Genomic DNA, 25,222 nt, shown 5'->3' on the forward strand with positions numbered 1-25,222 from the left:
TTACTCCTCGATCTACACTCAGAAATTAACTCCTGGCGTTTTATGGGCAACAATATGAGTTGCCAGGGATTGAACCTGGGTTGGCCACATGGAAGGCACGCGCCCTACCCACTGTACTATGATTCCAGCGCAGTATGTAGAGTTTTTAATCAAAATGTATTCACTGTGTTATCTTTCACGTTTTCTGTTCACAGTATCAAACATTTTCATATTTCAGTATGAAGTTATCTGAAGATTAACCACTGGAGATAATTCATATATCTTTTTTGGTTGTATATTTGGGTTGGTTTTATATCGTGGCTATTAAGTGCTACAATGAGCAAAGTCATATATAAATCTTTTCAAATTAATTTGTGTGAGTCTGAGGTATCTTTTTTTGAAAAATCTATACTGAAAAAACAATTTTCTTGAAAATTTTCGCTCATGTGGTTTCAGCTTCCCTTTTCAAAATTAACTTGAATTTTGGTTTTATATTTAAAACTTGTCTTGTTTTCATAACTCAATACCTTCTGCTTAAGAACTATTATTTAGACCGTTGTTATTTCTGAATTGATAATTTTTATGAATACTTAAAAATTGAATGGTTGAAATTGTTTCACCAAATTGCACTTTTTCTTCAGATTGGCAGGTTTGACTGTTCATCTGCGCCAGACTTCTGTAGTAAGTTCTACATTTTTCAGCCATGTTTAGCAGTATTCAAGGGACAAGGAACCAAAGAATATGAAATTCATCATGGTAAGAAATGGGGGGAAATTATTTTAAAAATTACTTTCAAAGATTGATTTTTAAATATTACTTCAGACATGCTTATTTTAATTTTCTCACATTTTTTTACTCTTTAAGATTTTTTTTACTCAATATTTTGATCAATGTTTACTTCAGTAGGAGTTCTAACATATCAGGCTAGTGAGTAATTTAAGGGTCTTGGTCAGTTAGCAAAATTAAGGAAGCCCTAGAGTTTCTGTAATATTATGCAAATAGAGCATCTTAATTTCTAGACATACTTTTGGATTTTTCTCTAGTAGACCAGGAGACTAATATCTTAAGTACTTCATTATTTCCTCAAATTATAACTACATTTCTACAGTTTAGTTATCTTGTGACATTAAGTTTACATTCAAAAGAGTACATTTTCAGTTCCTAGTGTTTGGGCTACATGATACACCCTATCCTAAAAGAAATGTAATAAAACACAACTTACCTATTACGGTGGAGTTAAGTGAGTAACAGTCACTCACTTAGTTCACAAATATTAGTAAAGTAGCAAGGCATGAACTCTTTTTTCGGTAAGTTTAAGCCAAGGCAGAGAGGTAGTATAGAGGTGAGGCACTTACTTGGTGCTTATGGTCAAACCCTGGCCTCCTGTGTGCAACCAGATGCTCCAGTCTGTTGTGCTGTTTTTCTAATTTCCCTCAAATTACGTTTCTTATCTTTTATTAAAGGGTCTTGAAGTTTATCCTCTGAAGAAAAATCAGAGGCATTTACTAAAAGCAGAGAATTAACTAGATTGACATTTTATGAAGGTGATTGCCTAAAATGGATGGGAGCAAGAACTAATAGAAGGCAATTATTCATATGAGAGGTGATGATTGTCTTAGTTAAATAATAATGTGGATGAAGAGTAGTGAACATATTATTTAGAATATCAAGAATAGGGGCCAGAGAAGAGTACAGTGGTTTAGGTGTTTGCCTTGCTTGCATACTCCCAACCTGGGTTCAGTCCCTGGCACCACTTACGGTGCCTGAGCACAGAGCCGGGAGTAAACCCTTAGCATACTGTGTGTGGCAGCAATAATAGAAAATCATACCTGTATACTTACGATGTAGGAGAGTAAGAGGATAGCTCAGGTTTTTTTCACTTGGTGAATTGACTAGCATTGCTGATCATTATATCACTAGTCAGTGGAAGAGAACTTAAGAGAGGAGAAAACAACCCCAGTTCGGCGGGTCAAGTCCCTGGCAGCCACTTGGTTCCACAATCCAAACTTGCCGCCATACCCCCAGCTTGATTCTGCCGTCTCAGGACAGATCTTACCAAGATATAATCTGCTGAAAATTCTGGTATGCGAGTTTTGTGACTGAAATCTCCAGGGTTTCTTGGAGTTGGGATGGGCTACCTCCCCCCACTTCCCAATACTCCTGGAAGCACTGGCAGTCTCCCCCATGAACCAACTCCAGTACCACCATGTAAGCTTTGCTGTGGACCTTGCTTCAGCGACCCATAAATAAATCTTGAAAGAGATCAAAAGCTGAAGTTAATCTCGGACCCATGCAAAGCTGAACAGACCAGGGTAGATAGGAGTTGGGGCAGGTCAGCCTGGTGCCTGTGCCAAGCCAAGCCCCCAGCGGCCGCTTGTTTCCACAATTCAAAATCGTCACTACTTCCGTGTACTTCCGGAAGACTCGGCAGTCACATCAACACCCCAAAAGTGCCGCCTAGTTAAAAAGCTACTCCGGCGATACTGTCCCAATAAAAATACCGAATGCCCTGAACAAACACGATCACATCTTAGTACCTGTATTACAAACCATAATGCACAAAAGGAAAAGGAGAAAGAAGGAAAGTGCCCCTCGTAGAGGTAGACTGGAGTGGACTGGTGGGGGATTGTGGGATTGTGGTAGAGAAACAGGTGACATTGGTGGTGGAAAATATACACTGGTGGAGGGATGGGTAATGAATCATTGTGTGACAAACCCAATTATGAACGGCTTTGTGATGGTCTGTCTCATGGATATTCAGTTTAAAATTTCTTTTAAAAAATGTAATGTGTAGTTCATGCCCACTACAGTCAGCAGTACCCCTACATTTAAAAAATAAAACAACCCAGTTCAGTTTTATATATATACATATAGATCTATCTACATACATCTATATAGATCTATAGATATATATGCACACACACATATATACTTTTTTAGTGTGTGTGTGTGTGTGTGTGTGTGCCTGCATCTCAGGAGAAGTGCTAGAAATAAACTACATATAGTTATATAGTAATGATAAATGAAACTTTGGGTGAGAATTAGGTTAGAATGGATATAGAGAAAAATCGAGATCTAGAAAATAAAACAGAGGGAATCAGAATTAGGGCCCATTTGCAAGGGATGGATGAAGGATTCAAGCAGTGGCTGAAGAGTAAGCAAAAAAGGAATGTGTAGCATGTCTTACTGTATTTAAATCCTTATAGATAGAGTCTTTCCTACGAGACTGAGCTCCTTAAATAGGATTCTGTCTTTTTTTTGAATGCCATATGGCATGTAAAACAATGTCTGGCACAAAATAAGTTCTTGTTATAGTAAGTTAAAGCCAATGGAAAAATCCCTTGGGTTGCTGATTGAGAATTATTTAGGCAGCAGCAAATCACCAGAGACCTTAAAATAAGGGGACAGTGGGATTAGGTTTGTGTTTTTATGAGTAACCTATCTATGGCAGTCGATGCTGCATTCACTGTTTAAGGAAAATTGGGCAGAAACGCCAAAATTTATTGGCTAGTGGAGTACATTTAAGAGTAAAACTAAATTTAAGGCAATATCCCAAATTGGGACTAGAAATGGTAAGAAATCGCTTTATGATACTGTTATTTATCATAGATAGATAGAAGGCAAGAACCACTCTGGGAAATCTTATGTGGGTACATTGAAAGTAATTTCAAAGAGGTCTTCTCATTTTCTTCATTTTAACAAGAAGCTAAAGGGCAGGAAGATTGGAAGGCAGAATCAACCAATGTGTGTGAGTGGCATACAGAACACTGAAACTTCACTGAACAAGTTTATTTAGAAGTTCAGCTTTTTTACTATGTTAAGCATAAAAACTTGGAAATGCTCCTAAATTCTAATTTTCTTCCTTAATTGCACAGGAAAGAAGATTCTGTATGATATACTTGCCTTTGCCAAAGAAAGTGTTAATTCTCATGTTACTACACTTGGACCTCAAAATTTTCCTGCCAATGAAAAAGAACCATGGCTTGTTGATTTTTTTGCTCCTGTAAGTTATTTTTCTCTCTCAAATTTCAGGGGCTGGAGTGATAGCACAGCGCTTGGTAGGGCGCTTGCCTTGCACGCGGCCGACCCAGATTCGATTCCCAGCATCCCATATGGTCCCCCAAGCACTGCCAGGAGTAATTCCTGAGTGCAGAGCCAGGAGTAACCCCGGTGAATCGCTGGGTGTGACCCAAAAAGAAAAACAAAAATATTTCAGTATAATTAAATGTTCTCTTGTCCAAGCTAAAAGACACCATCTAGATAACCATGAATCATGAGTTTCTAGAATTTTTAGCTACTGTGACTCACTACTTCTAAGAGTATGCTAATATAGTCTTCCCTCCAAGAAGTAAGTTTATAATTTGCAACTGGGTATGGTTTCTTTCACTTAGTCTATTCCTTGCTGCAAGATTTTTTTTTTTAATTTTGTGTCATTGTTTTCTCTTTGATAGTGGTGTCCACCATGTCGAGCTCTATTACCTGAGTTACGAAAAGCATCAAAACATCTTTACGGTCAGCTTAAGTTTGGCACCTTGGATTGTACAATTCATGAAGGACTCTGTAATATGGTAAGACAAAATATAAAATGTCATTTTCGTTTAACGTTTTTGTAAAATAGAGATCTTGTTAACAATAACTACACATCTACACTTAGAGTAGTAACAAAATATTTAAATCTTTTCATCAAAATGTTAGGCAATTATGATTGTATTAAAACATGAATAGACAGTATTTGTGGTTGAATATAAATATGTCTCAGGAAAATAGGTGATAAAATACATGGCTGACATGAGGTCAAGCCCAGTTCTATGCCTGGAACCCCATGATCATGCCTCTGTCCCTTTATCACCCCAAGAATTAATCCTGGAGGCCCCCAAGTACTGCCAGGTACGGCCCTGGCGTGTCTTCAGTTTGAGTAGCACCAAAACCTTGGACCCTCACATTTGAACAGTGTGGGGGAGGATGGATTAAGCATAACTAAGACATTTTATTATTGTAGGATGGAACTTTATGGTATTGTTAAATTTTAATTGCCAAAGAGAGAGGCACTAAAAGTTAAACAACGATTTGTAGCCCATATAATTGACAGTTCCATGTTCATGATGTTTTTGTAAAACAGAGATCTTGTTACAATCAATAACTATACATCTGCACTTAGAGTAGTTCCATGTTCATGAAGCCTACAAATCATCGGGGGTGGGGGGGTTGACTTTTGGGCCATACCTAGTGGACTTCAGGGCTTAATCCTCGCCCTGGCTCTGTGCTCAGCGATTATTCCAGGAGGGCTCCGTGAGACCATTGGTGGTGCCAGGGATTGAAACCAGGTCCACTGCTAGCAAGGCAAGTGCCTTTCCTGCAGAACTATCTGTCCATCTCCACAGAAATAATGTTGACAAACATCTCATAAAAGTGAAAATCTAATATATGTGAAATATTCAACTTCACTTAATCAAGAAACTATATCGCATTAGTCCTACTGTACCCCACCCATCAAAGTACAATACTTATAAATGCCAAGAGCAAGCATAGAAATTTGACAAGAGCCAGTACATTTGCCTGTTGAATAGCAGTGGGCTTGAACTGCTCAAGTTTGTTAATAAGCCCTTTTCTTTTTCACCTTGGTGGGTTCTACATTATAATGAATCTAACAAGCACAAATGTCTCTTGGTTGATTCCGTGGACATAGACCCCCAACCCAATAGAAGACTTGACTGTAAGTTATATTTAAATTTTGACTACACAGGCAAGCCCCTGCATTGTTTAAGGATAAATTACCCAGTTACACAGTAGAATACATTAGAACATTTAAACCTTGATCTGCCCTTAAACATGAATAAACCTTACAGTGGAAAATGGGAAAAGCAAGTTGCAGAATAACATAGAATGTGCTGAAACTCAGAAAAAAATTAAAGCTCAAACATTACAGTATACTGTTAGCAATACATGTGCATACACGTGAGAAAGAATTTTAGAGGGCAGGATGGGACACAATTATTTTCAGTATCGTTGTTCCTATTAGCAGGAAGCAAGGGAAATGAGATAAAACTTACAAAGTCAGTGAGGGAAAAAAAGTTAATTATAAAAGGGAGGGATGTGGATGTTTGTTGTATTATGTCATCTTTCTGTTATGTTTGGAAAATAATTGTGGGGCTGCGGTCTGGGACCATACCTGGTGATGCTCAAGATCATTTCTGGCAGTACTTGGGGTACTGTATGCTGCTCTGGGGCTCAAACCAGTTAGTCTTATGCAAGGCAAGTGTCTTACCTCTGCACTCTCTCTAGTCCCCTGTGTTTGAAATTTTTATTAAAAATAAAATTGAAGATGCCAGTGTATACCACAGGAGACTCAACTTAATGTCTTAATTGTCACATATTGCAGCACCATTGTCAACATGTTAAGAATGAAAACCGGCCTTTCATTTTGAGTGGCTATGTGTCTTTGAAAGGATGCTAAGCAAAAATAGCTTGATAAGCAGTAATTAATATTAAGTCCTCTAGTTTCTATGCATTTTATTTAATGCATTTTGTATCCTGTTAGTATTTCTCGACCTTTTTTCAACTGTGACCCCTTCTGACTTTGTTACTTCCTAGGCCCCCAATGGCCCCTCATTTACATAATTTTTACTGTGATCCCTTGGAATATTTGGGGGCATTCTATAGCCCCACTGAGAAACACTGCTATAAGTAGTAACTCAGTAAAACAGTAAGATTCAAAGGTATGGTATCAGGAGCTGGAGCCATAGCACAGTGGGTAGGTGTTTGCCCTGCACGCGGCCGACCCGGGTTCAGTTCCCAGCCTCTCATATGGTCCCCTGAGCACCACCAGGAGTAACCGCTGTGCATCGCTGGGTGTGATTTAAAAAGCAAAAATAAAAAAACTAAGGTATGGTATCAGATTCACTTGGGTTCACTACTTACTAACTAGTTAACCTTGTCCAAGCCACATTACCCCTCAGTACCTCAGATTTTTTTCATCTGTAACATTGACTTGTTAGTTTTAGCTTCTGATTTAGAATTGTGAGGAAAAGATGAGAAACTACATGTGTAATTGCTGAGGAGATGCTTGACATATGGTAAACGTTGTATATAAATATTTTGTTAATCGAATGACTTAGTTGAATCTGCATATTTTATGAAGGTTAGATCAGTCTTACATTTTTGTTTTCAGAATTTTATTTTTAGTCAGAATTCCTAGTTTACTAACAAGTGCTTGTCTGCTTTAATTATGCCAAGTTTAGCTATAGCAGATCTATAGCTTTAATATATATATGCACTTGAACTTCCTGACTAGTGTTCATGTTAGTTCTGAGGAAATTACAGCATTTCTATCATAATGAAAGCCATCTTGAACAAAAAGCAACTATGTTCATAAGAATATTACGATCCTTAACCAAAAACATGTTTATAGTGTTAATTTAATGTTTTTCCACTTTTAGAGAAATCCAAGTATTAAGGTTTTTTAAAGAAATCAAACGAGAAATTAGTCCACTCTTTTTTATACTTTTTGCGGGGGCATCACACCCGGTGATGCTCAGGTATTGCTCCTGGTGGTGCACAGGTGGACCATATGGGATGCCCGGGATTGAACCCAGGTTAGTCACATGCAAGGCAGGCACACGTCCTACCTGCTGTGCTATCAGAGTGGTCCCATTAGTTCACTCTTAAAGCTTTCCCACCCTAGTTCAAGAAAGTGAAAAGGGACCAACATCATCATTTGTTTACTTCTCAGTGTTTCAGGGTCTTTTAATTTTATGGCTGATGTAAATAACTATGTAAGACTCAGTTACTCATCACAACTATGAATCTATTTCCTTTGCTAAATTTTGCCAGCCTAAAATTTTACTGTCATTAGTAATTATTTTTTATTATTTAAAATAAGGGCAAAGCTGGTTAAAATATTTATACAGGTGAAATGTATTGATCCTGATTTGTATTCTCATTCCTAACAGTATAACATTCAAGCTTATCCAACAACAGTGGTTTTCAACCAGTCCAGCATTCATGAATATGAGGGACATCACTCTGCTGAACAGATCTTAGAGTTCATAGAGGTACTTTGAATTAAAGCTGAAACTATAAGTCTGTTTATATTATACTTTGTATGAGTATTTACTGTTCACTAGTAAAGTGTATTCATGCCAAAATACTATTTTCTGACTAGAAATGAAATTTTTAAAATTTTTGATATCAATTATTTTCTCAGAATTAAATCAAAGTTGGTCTGTTTTCTTACTCCAACTAAGTGGATATTTTTATTTAGTGAGAACATGAAGTTAGGCTTTCACAAGAAGCTTTGTGACCTTCTTTTCTTATTTAATAAAAATCACTACAGATGCTTTTGGTTTTGATTCTGGGATTTTTACAGTCGTTTTTCTTTAACAACAGTGTTTATACTCATGCTTATGTGTACAAAATTTCTGCTGCTCCATCAAGTATCGAAGATGTCCACCACTGTCGTAGTGTCGGTTCCTTATGGTTGAGGCTGGAGGGAACCCAGTGTTGGCTAGGAACTAAGAGAGGCCCTTCTCCACCGTGGTTTCTTCAAGCCTGGAGCTGTGCTGATCCTGCTGTTACTGGCACAGTAGTGCTCTATACCTACCTTCTTTCTTTTACACAGTGAAGCACCGTGATTTAACACACTGTTAATAGTACAGATTCAGTCACTCCCTGTGGAAAATACTATGGAGATTACTAAAAAAAAAAAAAAGCAGAGCTTCCATTTGACCCAACAATTCCACTTCTTGATATCTACACCCTCAGGACACAAAATCATTCAGAAGGACATAGGCACACCATTATCCATTGCAGCACTTAGTAACAGCGAGGAATCAACCCAGATGTCCAGTGAGAGATGAGTGAATAATTATGGTATATAAATGAAATACTAAACCACTAGAAGGATTGATGAAATCATGAAATGTGCTGCAACTTGGATGGAACTGGAGGGTATCGTGTTAAGTTAGAAGGACAAATACCAGATGATTTCAGTTACCTGTGGTATATATAACAACATGACAAGAGAATGCAACCTCTCAAAAGTGGGCAAACCTTTGGCTGTAGATTTTAGAAATGAAAAATGCCAGGGAAAGAGAAAAACGGAGGAGGTAAGAAGAGCTGATGGAAGTGTCAGGGGCTCTAGATACACCTTGGTGTGGTGTAAAAGTATGTTTATATATGTCTAAACTACTGAGTTAACAGTACTATATGCACATTTGACCCAAACCTACAGTATTTAAACTTAAAAATGTTCATATTAAGGAGACAGGCTAGAGAGGTGGGAGGGAACCTGGGAACGAACACTACTGGCAGGAAGTTGACACTGGTGGTAGGAACGGTGTTGGACCATTGTATTTCTGAAACTGTTATGGACACCTTTATAAAATCATGGTGCCTAAATTTTTTAAATTTTGAATTTTGAATATTCAAGGTAAGTTTCCAAGCATCCAGTCTTCTAGTTCCACAACAAGCACCAGAGTGTCAGCATCTTTTCATCAGTTTCAAGACCGCCTACCCCACCCCCACCCCAGTCCTACCCATTAACAGGTTCTGGTCTGTAGTTGCATTCTCAAGGTCTTGTGCTATTACTCGGCAGGTATCCCTTTACTATGCTTCTTTGTATTTCCACTTAGGAGAGAGATCGTTCTGCATTTGTGCTTCTCCCTCTGATTCTCCTCTAGTTCCATCCATATTGCAGCAAAAATTAGTATCTCCTTTTTTCTAGTAGTCGAAGTTGATTGACGGAGGACTACTAAGAAAGAAAAAGTAGCTTATCCACATATGACCATTTTCTATGTCCTAGTCTTCTCTTCCTACTCCATAGTAACAGTTTTTTTGTTTCATACTGCTTTCTGTTGTGTCCCCAGTGAAGTGGACATCTTTGTTAGTATTGCTTCCTGTTAGATTGAAACTTTGTTAAAACAGTATTTGACACTAATTTGTGGACTGTCAGTGTCTGAAAAATAATTCATTAGTTATCAAAAAGCTGTTTCCTTTCCAGCCTTTCTAGATTCCACAAAGAATTACATGACCTATGTTGATATTTGGGCAGTTTATAGAATTCTTGTCTCATCTACTTATTTGTGTCATAACCTGAAAATTGCCTCTTTTCCTTGCCCAAGTTGATGATAGTGATACATAGAAATAAAATACAACTTGATTTAAGAAAACCAGTAGTTGTAATTCCATACTTTTTAAAAATTAGGGATTATATATTTTTAAAATGATTTCCTTCCAAAAAATAGTTTTGGTTATTCACTAACAGGAACTTGACTAAATAGATTCATGCTGGTAGTTTTCAAAGAATTACTTTAAAAGTTTTTTAAAGTTTAATGGATGTTATATTCTCTTTAGGATCTTATGAATCCTTCAGTGATCTCCCTGACACCAACCACTTTCAATGAACTAGTTAAAGAAAGAAAACAACACGAAGTCTGGATGGTTGATTTTTATTCACCATGGTGTCATCCATGTCAGCTCTTAATGCCAGAATGGAAAAGAATGGCCCGGGTATAACTGTGTATTTTAATATTTACTAAGGTTGTTGAACAGTTATTTTGAAACTGAGATCAACTCAGTAGATTACCACTTAATTTAATTTAGATCATATCACTTTGTTTTTCTCTGGATGTAAGTAATTTAGAAAATTTACCATTTTTCTCGTGTCACCTACATGTTTTATCAAATTTCCACTAGATTAGAAAGATCCCCTTAATTTACTGATTTTGCAAACTCAGTAAGTTCTTGGCAACAAAAATTTTTGAACATTTCTTTTTAGGAGCTTAAAAGTATTATTCTTAACAGTATTCTGATCCTTCAAAGAAGAACTGACCTAGTGTTAATAAGAGAAATAAGGTTTCTTACAAATAGATACTGTATACATAACATTAAAACTTGGAAATAGTTCAAGTACCAGAATGAAAAAATACAATTCTTATTTTATCTTTATTTTAATTTGGGTATAAATCAGCTTGCTGGCAAGCTTTGTCTTCATTTGAAATATTGCAGAGATTCTTTAAAATACATTGATCTGGATTTTGATAGAATAAATCATTTTTCAATGTAATATTTTACTTTGCAAACTTAATTGTATTAAGTTCCTGACTCTAAAATTGAATATGCAGTTCATTAAGTTTCTGTGGTTTATCCTATTATTTGGCGGAAATTGTGAGCAGATAATCCAAGCGGCTCACAGTTTCTCTACTGAAAATATGTAAAATAGGAATGAAGCTAATTTTATTCTAGCCACTTTTGATCTATTTATTTATTTTGTAGACTTTAAATGGACTGATCAATGTGGGCAGTATAGACTGTCAAAAGTATCATTCTTTTTGTTCCCAAGAAGAAGTTCGGAGATACCCTGAGATAAGATTTTATCCCAAAAAATCAAATAAGAATTCTCAGTATCAGTAAGTATTTTCTCTACTTAGAGAATGTTTTTTGATACTTGTTTTTTCTGCACTGTCCACTGTAGCACTGTCCTCCTGTTGTTCATCGATTTGCTCGAGCAGGCACCAGTAACGTCTCCATTGTGAGACTTGTTGTTACTGTTTTTGGCATATCGAATACGCCACGGGGAGCTTGCCAAGCTCTGCCCTGCGGGCAGGATACTCTCGGTAGCTTGCCATGCTCTTCGAGATGGACAGAGGAATCAAACCCGGTCAGCCGCATCCAAGGCAAATGCCCTACCTGGTGTACTATCTCTCTAGCCCCATGTTTTTTCCTAATATTAACCCCAGAAATATATGTCAACTCTACTATGTGCAAGATAGCATGCAAATGAATACTTCAGTATATGGAAAGTAAATTAATAGTGTTAATTTTCACAAAACTAAAGAACATGAGGGGTTGGAGAGATAGTATAGCAGGTAAGTTGTTTGCCTTACCTGAGACCAAACCATACTGTGGTTGACCTGAGTTTGATCCCCAGAATCCCATGTTATCCCGAGCACCACCAGGAGTAATCACTAAGCACAAATACAAAAAAGGGGAAAAAAAGTTTTAAAAGATGAGAATTGACAACATTATGCCCTGATTTGACTTCAGATAACATACTAGATTTTTTTTTTTTTGTTCACAGTATCTCCAGTAGGCCTCACCCCATACCCCAAAAAGTAAAAGTTAATACCTTTCTTTCCTATTACAGGTTAGGAAACTGACTCACTGTCACTGTCCTCCCGTTGTTCATCCATTTTCTTGAACAGACCCAGTAATGTCTCCATTGTGAGACTTGTTACTGTGTTTGGCATATTGAATATGCCACGGGTAGCTTGCCAGGCTTTGCCGTGCGGGCGAGATACTCTCGTAGCTTGCCGGGCTCTCCAAAAGGGGTGGAGGAATCGAACCCGGCTCGGCCAGGTTGGCTGCGCAAAAGGCAAACACCCTACCCGCTGTGGTATCACTCCAGCCTGGGAAACTGACTCACAGACCTTAAATAATTTTTCCAGATCTCTCAGGTGTGGACATTTAAAATAGGGATTTGAGCTCATGTTTCTCAGTTTCTATGATATCCCACTGAACCACATAGTAGGTTATGTAGAAAACTCAAATGCAAGACAATGTAATGTGTTATTAAAAATATAAAAATACAAACTTTAGGGAAGGAGACATTGGGCCATACATGGAAGTGTTTGGGGGCTATTTTTGACTCTGAGCTTAAGAGTGACCCCTAGCAGTATTCAGGGTACCATAAGCAATGTCAGGGTTCTAAATAGGTTCTGACACATTTAATACAATTATCTTCATAAAGTGTAAGAGAATAACAGATGGCTAATGGTTACAGAACAAAGCTTATAAGGGAGGGACCAATGGATGTGTGAGAGGAACCTGGGGTCATTGGTTGAGAAGAAAGTTTATACTTTGGTGTTATTTGGTATGTTGTTATTAACAGTGTATGCATGAAACTGTCATTAACAGTAAGAGTTTCACAGGGACTCAGTAAAAATTGGAACAGAAAAAGGTTACTGTTAAGATCAAATTAATGGAGATAATTACACAAAAACCTATAAAGGGAATGCTAGTATGCCATAACTTCAGAGTACAGTGTATATACTTGCAGTTGAACAAGAATTTTAAAAAAGCAAACAGTAAAGCATTATGCAGATACTCCAAACAGAAACCTTGGATTCTGTGAGGAAATCATGAAAGGCTGCATTTATGAAGTGGATTTTGGCTTGGATTTTAAAAATGTCTAATAAATTGACATTAATAACTTGAAGAAGCCAGAGAGATAGTACAGAAGGCACACAGCCAACCTGTGTTTGATCTTAGCATCCATATAGTCCTTGGAGCCCTATCAGGGTGATCACTGAGCACAGAGCCAGTAGTTAATCATGAGCACTGCTATGTGTAAGATAAAACAAAACAAATTAACTTCAACAAAGATCTAAAAACTAAAGCACTGGACATGAGTTTTGCTGTCCCTATGAGTCTGTTGAATGTAAATTGTATATTCAGGTCTGATAATGCAATGTTTTCCAATGTGGTGATACTCCCCTCATGCTCACTGGGATTGTCATTGTGTGCTGGAATAAAACTGGGTGGTGCTTTCTGTTGGTTTGCATAAAGAAAGTAGATTTCTGGGGATTAGCACAAGTGAAAAAAAATGTTTTCCTAAAAATTGATAAGACAGAGTTGGGATACTTCTGGTCTAGAATACAGAAATTATTAAGAATTTAAAAAAAGTTTGTTTGAGATGCACGCTGCAAGTAGATTATAGACCAAACACGATAGCACTCAATACCTCTATTGCGAACTACAATACCCTAAAGGAAAGAGTGAGCAAAATGGAATGCCTTGCCACAGAGGTGGGGTCGGTGGGGGGATGGAATGGGGTTTGGAAGGGTACTGGGATCATTGGTGGTGAAGAAAGGGCACTGGTAGAGGGATGGGTACTTGATCATTGTACAACTGAAACCCAAGCACAAAAGTTTGTAAGTCTACAACTGTACCTCATGGTGTTTCACTAATTAAAAAAAAAAAAGTTTGAGGATCAAGCAATAATTGCAGCTACAGATGATGTTATTTGAAGTCAGTGACTAAAATCATTAAAATTGCTACATAGTCTTTGAACATAATAGAAAATGCTGTTTTTCAATTCATATATATATTTTTTTTCTTTTAGTAGCTACAATGGTTGGAATAGAGACGCTTACTCCCTAAGAGTCTGGGGTCTCGGGTGAGTAATATGTGTCATTGTAATGCTATTTACCTTAATTTTGTGTTTATAGTTAAATTTGTTATGAATTAAGGGTCAAATACTTAGATCGGGCCTGGATATACTAGATTGTTTTTCTTTGAAGTTATTGTTTCTTAGAAAGTATTGCAGTATTACATCTTAGTGTTTAATTTGACTTTGTGTAATAAATTTGTTCTCACTACAGATTTTTACCTCAAGCATCAGTAGATTTAACACCTCAGACTTTCAATGAAAAAGTTTTACAAGGGAAAAACCACTGGGTGATTGATTTTTATGCTCCGTGGTGTGGACCTTGCCAGAATTTTGCTCCAGAATTTGAGCTACTAGCTAGGGTAAGTATTGTCTATCTACTTAAATTGTGGTCACGTGCATGTTATGTTAAAACAACTCATTTTAATGCCTATATCTTTTAAGTTTTTCCTGACTTTTAAAAACAAACTACATTTCTATATCTATAGTCTGCTCCTTTATTAAAGTTTTTTAGGTAACATATTCTCTGATTTGATAACATCATCTGTCTAACCATAGAGGTAGAAACTTTATTTCTTCTACTTCTTTCATTCCCAAACTACCATTATCCTGATGCCACAGACAGTCACTAAATAGATCCTATTAGTTAATGCCTTTAAATGTGTTCTGTCTCCTTTGCTAGTCTATTTGCTCAGGCCCTCAGTGTCACACTCTCATGTACCATATTTGCCTTTTTAAATAGCCTTATATTGTTAGAATTTGCCTTCTTTCATTTTGCTCTATCTATTGCTCTAAAATATTCCCTCCTCTTAACTCTTGTTAACTGAATTTCTGGACACACATCCTTGACCATCGGTCCTTTTTTACCTTCATCATTTATCCCCTACTCCACTCTTGATAGCTCAGGCACAACAAAATATTCTATTAATTCTCTGCACAAGTACGCCTCTATGCATCCTGTTTCTTCTTCTGAAGTATCTTTTCTTCATTTTTTTCATTTGTTTTTCTGCTTCTTATCCAGCTAGTTCCCTTGGTGGTATTCTGCCCTCCTCAGGTAATCTCTTGCAGGTGAGGTGTCACCTTAATGTCCTGTACTCCATGAATGTAGTTATACACCATGCTGCTTTTTTAGAAATCATATCTCCTTTATAAGAACACAAACATTGAGCTGGAGCAGGTAGGGTGCTTGCCTTGCATGCCGCTGACCTGGGTCCAGCACTCAGATGGTCCCTCGAACACACCTCAAACCCCCTGAGCAAATAACCAGAGTAGCCTTGAGCACTGTCTGGTGTAGCCCAAAACAAACAAAAAAAAAACATTATGAGGGCGAAATAACATTTCTAATATATCATTACATCTACGGTGTCTTCATTATATCTAGTAAAATTTAATTGGACATAAAAACTGAATGCACTCTTGTATTTTTAGTGTTTCTGCAATCTGTGTTGTTAATGTCTGAGCTGCTGTCTTACCTTGGAATGAGAATATCAGTACCAGAGTCGCGTTGCAACAAAAGCTGAGCATCCTTAACCCTAAACCGTGGGAATTTTGTGGCAGATAGATGTCAAAGCTCCTATGAGCCTGGGAAATTATTTGGTATTGACTGGTCCTTCAATTAAGAAGTTACACATTTTTACACTTACTGGTTAGATTTTTGTTCCTTAAATTATTTACCTAATCCTTTAAAAATATTTTTACTTCAGGATCAAAGTGGATAGGGTATTTGCTTTGCATGTCGGCGACCTGGGATCAGCCCCTGGCATCCCGTAAGGCTGGTCCATCGAACACCACCAAGAATAATTTCTGAGTGCAGAGCCAGGAGTAACCCCTGAGTACTGCCAGATGTGGCCTAAAAACTAAAATATAATAAAATACAGCTTGTTCTCCTGTTCCTCCCCTTAAACTTTAAAAATTTGTTTTACTTATTCTCATGCTTATGAAAATTTGATTTAGTTATACATTTTATAAGAAAAAGATAATTTAACTGTTAAGAGAACTAGGTGGAAAGTATGCTAAATACTGGGGCTACAAAAAAAGTTCCATTTCTTTAGGATTCAATCAAGTGATTAAATGCAAGTAGATAACGTATTACAAAACAGCAAATCACCTTGTTGGTGAAGTTAGAATCAAAGATGTGGAAAGAAGAATGTTAATGTCAGGATTAAAGAGGCTCCACTTAAAAGTTGGGTTTTTTGTTTTGTTTTTATTAGTGAGACACTAGATAATTACAGTATAACTAAGAGTTTCATACTTTAAAAGGTTGGATAAAGATCATGCTTAAGTATAGAAGATGATAATTTGTCAAGATGCAAGGACGTGGGGTGGGGGGGGGATGTTCAGGGATCACTGTATCCAGTATTCCAGAAGATAAAGACAATGGGCAGTGGGAAAAGTGGAATCTCGGTAGATAAGGAGGTTTGACCCTTTTCTCCCATGCTGTTCATTGTAGACTCTTCCTGAGTACTTTCATAATATCGAATATGCTCTAAGCACTAGACACAAACTGTTGGTTACGCAGGATCCTTTTTATATTGTATAAGGATTACACTGGATCAGTAGGTCACAAAGCCAAAGAAATTTAGAGCCCCAAAATCAATTTGAAGCCTTCCTCTAGGTAATTGAAAATATGTCAACATAATTAAAATAACAGTTTTAGATTTTTCTGACTTTCCGTGCATGTTTATGTCAGGGAATGTGGAGTCAAGACTTGTACATAGAACTTTGCTGGAGTCATCCACTAGAGGCAGCAGTGATCTTTTAATTGATTCTTATCCTAAGAGAAATGAGGAAGAACTCAGCTATAGGAAAAGATGGAATCATGCCATTTCCCACTGTATCGATGGAACTAGAGGGTATCATGCTGAGAGGAGAGGGGCAGATACGGAAGGATCTCATGGGATGTAAAGAAGCATGGTCAGGGAATAACAAATGACCAGAGGCAGCAAAAATGGAGTTGGTCCACAGAACTGAGCTGGGGGGGGGGGGGGGGGGGCTGTTAGGGGCCTTTGGGACACTGGTGGAGGAAAGTGGGCACTCAGGTGGGTGTGCTGTTAGAATACTGTGCGCAAGACTAATAGTAGTATAAATCACCGTGCCTCAGTAAAACCTGGGGAGGATGGGGAGGGAAATGACAAAAAAGTTACAAGGTCAGGGAAGAAAGAAAAGTGACAAATAGAATGTCAGGTAATCATTAAGAAAAGAGAAATCTCTCATTTTGAAGAAATGTCATTATTAAGTGTATAAGTAGTAATGGTATGTAAATGATGAGGGTGAAAGTGTAAAAGAATCACTAATACCTTTCTTTTAAAAGAGCCAGGGAGTTAGTTCAGAGGGTAAGGCACTTGCCTTGCATACAGCCAATCGAGTTTTGATCTCCAGCATCACATTCGGTTCCCCTGAGCCCTGCCAGCACTAATTCCTAACACAGCCGAATGTGTCCCCAAAACAAAATTCTGGGCCAGAGAGAGAAGAGTGAGGAAGGCACTTTCCTTGCACACAGCCAACCTGGGTTTGATCTCCTGTGCCACATATGGTCCGCTTGCGCTGCCATTAGTGATCACTGAACCCTAAGGACTGCCAGATTTGACAAAAAAACAGAAGCATGGTAGTAGAAGAATAGTGTAGTCACAGAGAAAGAGTCCTTTTTGATCATGGGCACATACTCTGAAGAAAAATGGATCTCACAGGGAGGGACTAGGGAACATAGGTAGGTAGTCAGCCTACAAGAGAGTAACACTTCATCATATCAGACCAGGGATGGGAAGGGTTACGGCAGAACTGAGATGGTTTTGCAGTAAAGTCGTGATATGGTAGCAGGAACAAGTTGGGTAGTTGGGGCTGAAAATTGTCAATTTTCTTGACAAGACAGAATTCATTTGCTAGTGAAAAGGAATTAATTTATTTCCTTGACAGAAAAAGATTAAAAAGTAATATGAATTTGGAAGCAAGTATGGAGCACATATATAGTAAAAGGGAGGGAAATGACAAAAAGTTAAATATACACGCCCGGCATGTGTGGTCCCGAGTTTGATTCCTGAAACTACATACTTCTCCAGTACAGCACTGCTGGATATAACTCAGGTGACCCTCAGTCACCAAATCACGGATCAGTGTCGAGAATTCAACACCTCCACCTGTAAGCCCCTATAAAAAAGCTTAACCAATTAAAATTTACATTGAAAAAAATTCAGAAGCAGTCTTATGTGAATGTTCAAAATTTTTAGGCAACATATCTTTAAATGTAAAAGGATTCAAAAGTATGTTGTTTTGTGGTTGCCAAACTAATTTATGCCAAGCTGAACCCAGACTGTTTGTTTCTCGTTTCAGATGATTAAAGGAAAAGTAAAAGCTGGAAAAGTAGACTGTCAGGCTCATTCTCAGACATGCCAGAATGCTGGTATTAGAGCCTATCCAACTGTTAGATTTTATCCCTATGAACGCACAAAGGTAAGTCCAGGCTGTCCTCGCAGGGCCCTTCCTTAGACTGCCAACATTAATTTTAAGTAAGGAATGTGTTCAGTTTCTAGTTTTTTTTTCTCCATTTATCTTGATTTTTTTAATTGCCTAATATAACAGGTTTTTTAAAAATATACCAAAGTCCTCTTAAAAGGATTTTCTGGGGCTGGAGAGATAGCACAGCGGGTAGGGCGTTTGCCTTGCACGTGGCCAACCCGGGTTCGATTCCTAGCATCCCATATGGTTCCCTGAGCACCGCCAGGAGTAACTCCTGAGTGCAGAGCCAGGAGTAACCCATGTGCATCGCCGGGTGTGACCCAAAAAGCAAAAAAAAAAAAAAAAAAGAAAAGGGTTTTCTGATGAATAGTTGAATTGCCTTAAAATTTCTATACATTTAAATAGAAAAAACTAGAGACACTGACAAAAGTACTAGTAGTGATTTTCTATGGACTAATAGAATTCAAGGTCATTTATTTTCTGTGAAGTTGTGTATTTACTTTTATAGAATTAGTATGTGTTTATAACTTTTTTCCAGGAAAGGGAAAAAATGAAAAACACTGTCTTAAACCTTTTCAGATGGTCTTTGTCCTTAGTATATATTTGAGTATTAGTTCATACCATTTGGCAACTGAGCGTAGGCAATGTCAGTGCGCCAGTCTTTCGTCCAATCACGGTGGTAGATATGGGATTCAGCATTTTTATAGATTGCACTGGCTTATAGACCATCTGTCTACATAACAAAAATTAGGGTTCGTTGGCTCCATCATTGACTTATTCTAAGATTTAATTTGTTCTAAACCAATGATTGTTTCAAAGGCATATTTGTCTTTTACAGTTTAGATGGCATTGAAGTTAGCCATGCATTTCTTTAAAGGGATTATTTTGATTTACGTGTTCCCATATCAACATCATCAGTATTAATTATGGGTAAACTATGAGATAGCTTTGCTTTTGCAGTCTCACTCCCTTGAAGAAATATGAGTTTTAAACACTTTAAGACTTGGGGGCTGCAGTGATAGCAGTGGGTAGGGCGTTTGCTCTGCACGCGGCTGACCCAGGTTTGATTCCCAGCACCCATATGGACCCCCGAGCACCACCAGGAGTGATTCCTGAGCGCAAAGCCAGGAGTAAACTTTGAGCATCACCAGGTGTAACCCAACAAGCAAAAGCAAATAAATACACATATACATACATACTAAGACTTGGAGCCAAGTGACAGTACAGTGGGTAGGGCATTTGCCTTGCACCTGGCTGATCTGGGATTGATCCCTAGCACCCCAAATGGTCTCCAGAGTCTACCAAGAGTGATCCCTGAGCACAGAGCCAGGAGTGTGCTCTGAGCAGTGCTGGGTATGGCTCCAAAGCAAAACTAAACTAATACTTTAATAAGAGTTTTTTGTTTTAGAGAAATATTTGGGGAGAGCATATAGATAACAGAGATGCAAAAGAAATTGCTGCCTTAATAAATGAAAAATTGGAAAATCTTCAAAATCATGAACAGAGAAATAAGGTAAGGACTAAATCTGAGCTGATTTTGGTAAACACTTGAATTTTTACTTGTATCAATTAATATAAAACATAAAAAAATAGGTAAAGTGGTTGGAAATTTTCCCTTTAGACAAAGGTGACAGCGAGTATATCCAGTAGACAGCAAAATTCAGACAAGTAAAACATTCAACAGAAAGCAAATGACCATGGACCTGAAGTAGTGCAGAGGTTAAGACACAGTTACAGCTGCAACAGTGGTTCAAATCCAGTGTGGACCCCAAGCACAATCAGCTATGACCTTTGAACATAGAGCCAAGTGTATAGCCCACCCAATTTTTTTCAAAGTGACTATGGCCATAAATTAAATTCTTCTCAGTTATATTAAGAAGCATTAACTCCTTAGAAATAAATGCACTGGAAAATCATACCACATTTTGGATAGCCTACTGACTTCTGTTCTTAATAGAGTGTGTTAGAATCCATATTCATCTTGGCCCTTCTTTGAACTTGCCATCTATAGAGAAATATACACCTCTCTCCTGATAGACTTCAGGAGGCCATTTATTTTTTTCCTTCTTATAAATCAGTATGCTTCTAGGTCATCCTTAGAAATAGATTTTAAATGCTGGAATGTTTTCTGAGTGGAAAATTAATATGCTTACATACAAGGTTTCTTGGATTCTCTTTCTTTAAAGATAAGAGACAAATGAAGAGCCTAGTCTCTGGTGTGGGCTAAAGATCTGACTTTACAGAGCCATAATAGAACTGCCTACCCCAGTATAAAATGGAAAGAAATAATTACAGGTCTTGGTTTAAGTGAACACAGTGCTTTCCTGTATTTTGACGGTATTAGTATTATCAAGATGTTTACTTCAAAAATTAATCTTATCTCTGAAACAAAATTATTAGTCATAAAGATTTCTGAAGTAAAATTGTTTTACTAAAGACAGACTTTGACAGTTTGTAAAATTGATTAGTATCTACCGTGGATGGAAATATAAGAACTGTAAGGTATTTGGGGGCTGGAGCAATAGCACAGCAGGTTGGGCGTTTGCCTTGCACGCAGCCGATCCACGTTCGATTCCCATGGTCCCCCAAGCACTGCCAGGAGTAATTCCTGAGTGCGTGAGCCAGGAGTAACCCCTGTGCATTGCCAGGTGTGACCCAAAAAGCAAAAAAAAAAAAGAACTGGAAGGGTTTTTTTTCCATTATCATAGTTAGGCAACACACATATAATTTGCAATTCTATAATTATATTCGAAGGTAAAATTTGTATTTTTATTACTTTTCTTTTAATATTATAAACTCATGTCTCTTTCAATAACTTACATTATTATAGGATGAACTTTAATGATGTTAAGGATGAAGAGAAAATTAAAAAGAAATCCTCACAAATTACATCAGAAGATATCTTTAGAGTGTTTCTTCATTCTTGATAAGAATAAATGAACATTATCTTGGACTTTACTTGCACTGTTTGAGTTCTGTACACCGTTGCTATAATGAAGGGTCTGTATACTTTTCTGTAAAAGGTGAGATCATAAATATTTTATTTTGTTTCTGGCATAGTCTTAATTCTGTTTTGTTTACAGCCCTTCTTAGCTCAGGGCTATACAGAGAATGGCTATAAGCCAAATTTAGTCCATGGACCATTGATTGCTGACCCCTGGAAATGATTAGACTGGCTGGCATGCATGTCTAGGAAGTACAAAAAGATCTTCAGTGTTTTTACATTTTGTAGCTGGCGTGAGAAAAGCTAGCTTAGTTTTAAGTCACCTGTTTCAGAAAAGAAATGTCTATAATTCTCTTGCCATTCATTTCATTTTTTTAAACATATAATGTGGCAAAATTAACAGATAATCTTGTTTTCATATTAATCATTGTGAAAAGATCCCATTTTTCTTTTCAAAGGTTGAAAATTTATTTTTAATTTTTTTACAATTAAAAAGTGTGCAACAATAAATAAATTTTACAGATTTCTACAGCTTCCAGAAATAACTAAGGGAAAAAAGATGTTTATACCAATTAATTGGGCATTGTATACCAAATACATTGAGAATTTAGCATTCTGTATTTTAAAGGTTTATGCATTCATATATTTCCTGAATTGCTTTCATAAAAGTTTTCCTGGGATAATGATTGATTTCTGAATCATCTTTATGATATTCATATTTTTGCCCTCTAGACATTCTGTTTTAATGTATATCCTTTATATATCTTTGTCTTTTATCTTCATGGTTGTGATTTTTCACTCGTGTCTAATCTCTGTATAATTCATGTAGGCAAAATAACTGCAAATTTGTATCACAATAGTTCAAATGATACTATAGTTATTCCATACTATAAATATTCCAAATGATACTTTAGTTTATTCAAAAACCACTTTTTTATGGAAGAACTGCCATATCAACTGAAGTTATTTTTGTAAGAAAATCAAATATATAAATCTAAGAATTTGACATTTGCATTTTTCAGTTGTAATGACTTGAAATAATCCAAGCTTTTCTCAAATTTTAATAAAACCAGGGGCTGGAGAAAAAGCTTAGTGGTAGAGCTTTTACCTTGAAATGTGGTTTGATCCCTGGCACATTTTTTTTTAAGTGACTTTTAGATTCTAATTCATTAAAAGATGTAATTGAATTTTTCCTTGAAAACACTTCCGTTTCAAAACTGTTGGGTTTTTTTTTATTATGTTATTACACTTTAAGGATGTTTTCCCTCTTCTCTAATACTTTCTTATACAAATATAGCTGTAATTTATACAATAATAGATTTTTTTTCAATTCTCACTATATTCATATTCTTTCCGTAATGTTTCTAGAATATCCTTTTATCTCCTTATACTGGATTTGTGTGAGCACCTATGGGACAGTTACCACTCTAATCACTAATTTATTTTTGGGTTATGATCAGCAATAGAAGTGCCTTTCATTTTTTATTTCTCCACATCTGTAATAGGACAACTCTAAAGGCATGGTGTCTGTCACCCAGGTATTTGTAATTCCCAGTTCTGACACTGAACACAAACAGGTTTACAAGTGTCTATACTACTACCTTTACAATGTTGAATGTATTAAGTGAGGAAAAACTTAATAAAATAAGCAAGTATTATACATCCTGGAAATTGGCTTTAATATGTGCCTGTTACCTAACCCATGAAAACAACAGAGTCAAACAAAATAAGATCCCAGAAAAAGACCTTAATGAAACAGATAAGTGATTTACCTGATACAGAGTTTTAAGTAATGCACATGCAATTGCTTTGTCAGGTGGGAATACTGATGCAATCTCTCTGGAAAATGGCATGGGAGATTCTTTAGAAAATTACGAATAGGGTGGTGAAAAATAATACCATGGGTGGCATTATTTGTTTTGCATGCAACCAACCTGGGCTTCATCTCTATACAGTTGGGTGTGAACCCTTCCCCCTGAAAAAGAAGAAAAGAGTAAGAAGAATGAAAATTCTATAAAATCCAGCAGTATCACTTTTCCGTATTTTATTGGATAAATATGAAAACACTAATTCAAAAATAAAATTGCACCCCTCTTCCCTAGCAGCATTATTCGCAGTAGTCCAAACTGGGAACCAATCTAAATGCCCATAAAAGACAGCTAAGTTAAAAAAACAAACAAACCGCCCTGGTGTATGTATGTATGTATATACACACACATAAACAGCACAGTAGTATTCCATTGACATATATACACATATGTAAATGTATGTGTATACATATATCAATGGAATACTATTCTGCTGTTTAAGATCCTGTTTTGTGCCCTTGGGTTAAAAAATGTGAAGCTCTTGAGGTGTTTGTGCTAAGTGGAGGGAAAAAAGGTAATAAAAGATGCATTGAATAATTTCCCTCATGTGGAACATGAATTCTAAAGCAGTGGAACCAGTAAACAAAAAATAGAAACCGTGAACATTATGGTGCTTACCAGGGGAGCAGGTATGAGGTGATGATATGGACCTATCAGGTGATGGGATGGCACTGGAACTTTGGGGAGGGAGTGTTAAGAACTGCATTAAGAGCAGTGAAGATAAGCCCCTGAAATTCCATAATGCAAACCAATTATTTAAAGAGGATGGTGAGCAAAGAAAGCAAATTGTAGATAATAATTTCATTTATGTATGATATTTATATGAAGCTTAAGGGCATAGAAAGATGTCCACCAAGGCCAGGGGAATGATGGTACATAAAACCAGTATTTTAAAGAAGATGATGTCTACATACAATGGAATATTTGTACTCAGCATTTTAAAGGAAAAAGGATGAAACTCATTTGCAGAAATGTGGTTAAACCTGGAGCTTAGTGAATTATATGAAGAAAGAAGACCTATATCACTTCATTCATATAGTATATAAAGAAACCAGATAAATAAAGTGAACTTTTTAGATTGAAAGACCAGTAAGTGGTTTCTGATCTGGAAACAAGATGAGCAAAGCAGTATCAAATAGCATCAACTGTATTTGGTAAAAGATTGAATTGGATCTTCCATAATAAACTTGATGTATAAATATATGTTGATTTTACTGATATAAATACTTAGAAAGAACCATACCCCTATAGTCATGGCAAACTTATTTACTATAGTCAAAGCATGAAAACTACCTAAGTTCTATTAATAAATGAATGAAAAAGTAAAGTATACATGCAGTTAAAAGTTACCATAAAAATTAAATTCTGCTGTTCCTTTCGGAGTGAACTGTGGACATTTAAACTAAGCAAAATGATCAAATACCATGTAATCCCATATGTAAAGTTTCAAACATAAGAACTACCTCAGTTACAGAAAACAGATTGCCAGTTGCCAGTGTGGGGTAGATGAAATAGGTGAAGGTCAGGGCTGAACTGATAGCACAAAGGGTAGGGCATTTGCCTTGCATGCTGCCAACTTGGGTTCTATTTCTCTGCATCCCCTATGGTCCTCCGAGCACTGCAAGGAGTAATTCCTGAGTGCAAAGCCAGAAGGAACCCCTGAGCATCGCTGGGTGTGACACAAAAAGCAAAAAAAAAAAAAGGTGAAGCTTGTCAAAATGTACAAACTCTTGGTTATAAATCAGATCTGTAAATATGACAAGCGGAATGATGACTAGTGAAATTTGAAAGATGCTACCAGACTAAATCTTTTAA

At 36.9% G+C, this 25,222-nt stretch overlaps 1 protein-coding gene across 1 annotated transcript in view; it reads left to right on the top strand.

Annotated features, from left to right (window-relative positions):
- DNAJC10 (DnaJ heat shock protein family (Hsp40) member C10) overlaps window positions 1–23,415 on the top strand; it is a 46,814-nt gene extending 23,399 nt beyond the window's left edge. The window contains exons 13-23 of the mRNA XM_056111824.1: window positions 621–735; window positions 3,855–3,982; window positions 4,431–4,547; window positions 7,929–8,030; window positions 10,330–10,485; window positions 11,251–11,384; window positions 14,099–14,152; window positions 14,358–14,505; window positions 18,470–18,589; window positions 20,004–20,108; window positions 21,426–23,415. Of these exons, the coding sequence (XP_055967799.1) occupies window positions 621–735; window positions 3,855–3,982; window positions 4,431–4,547; window positions 7,929–8,030; window positions 10,330–10,485; window positions 11,251–11,384; window positions 14,099–14,152; window positions 14,358–14,505; window positions 18,470–18,589; window positions 20,004–20,108; window positions 21,426–21,437 (1,191 nt within the window). The 3' untranslated portion in view covers window positions 21,438–23,415. The remainder of the gene's footprint in view (window positions 1–620; window positions 736–3,854; window positions 3,983–4,430; window positions 4,548–7,928; window positions 8,031–10,329; window positions 10,486–11,250; window positions 11,385–14,098; window positions 14,153–14,357; window positions 14,506–18,469; window positions 18,590–20,003; window positions 20,109–21,425) is intronic.
- Window positions 23,416–25,222: the final 1,807 nt, after the last annotated feature.

This window comes from Sorex fumeus, unplaced genomic scaffold (genome assembly GCF_029834395.1).
Source record: "Sorex fumeus unplaced genomic scaffold, SorFum_2.1 ptg000014l, whole genome shotgun sequence".
NCBI lineage: Eukaryota > Metazoa > Chordata > Mammalia > Eulipotyphla > Soricidae > Sorex > Sorex fumeus.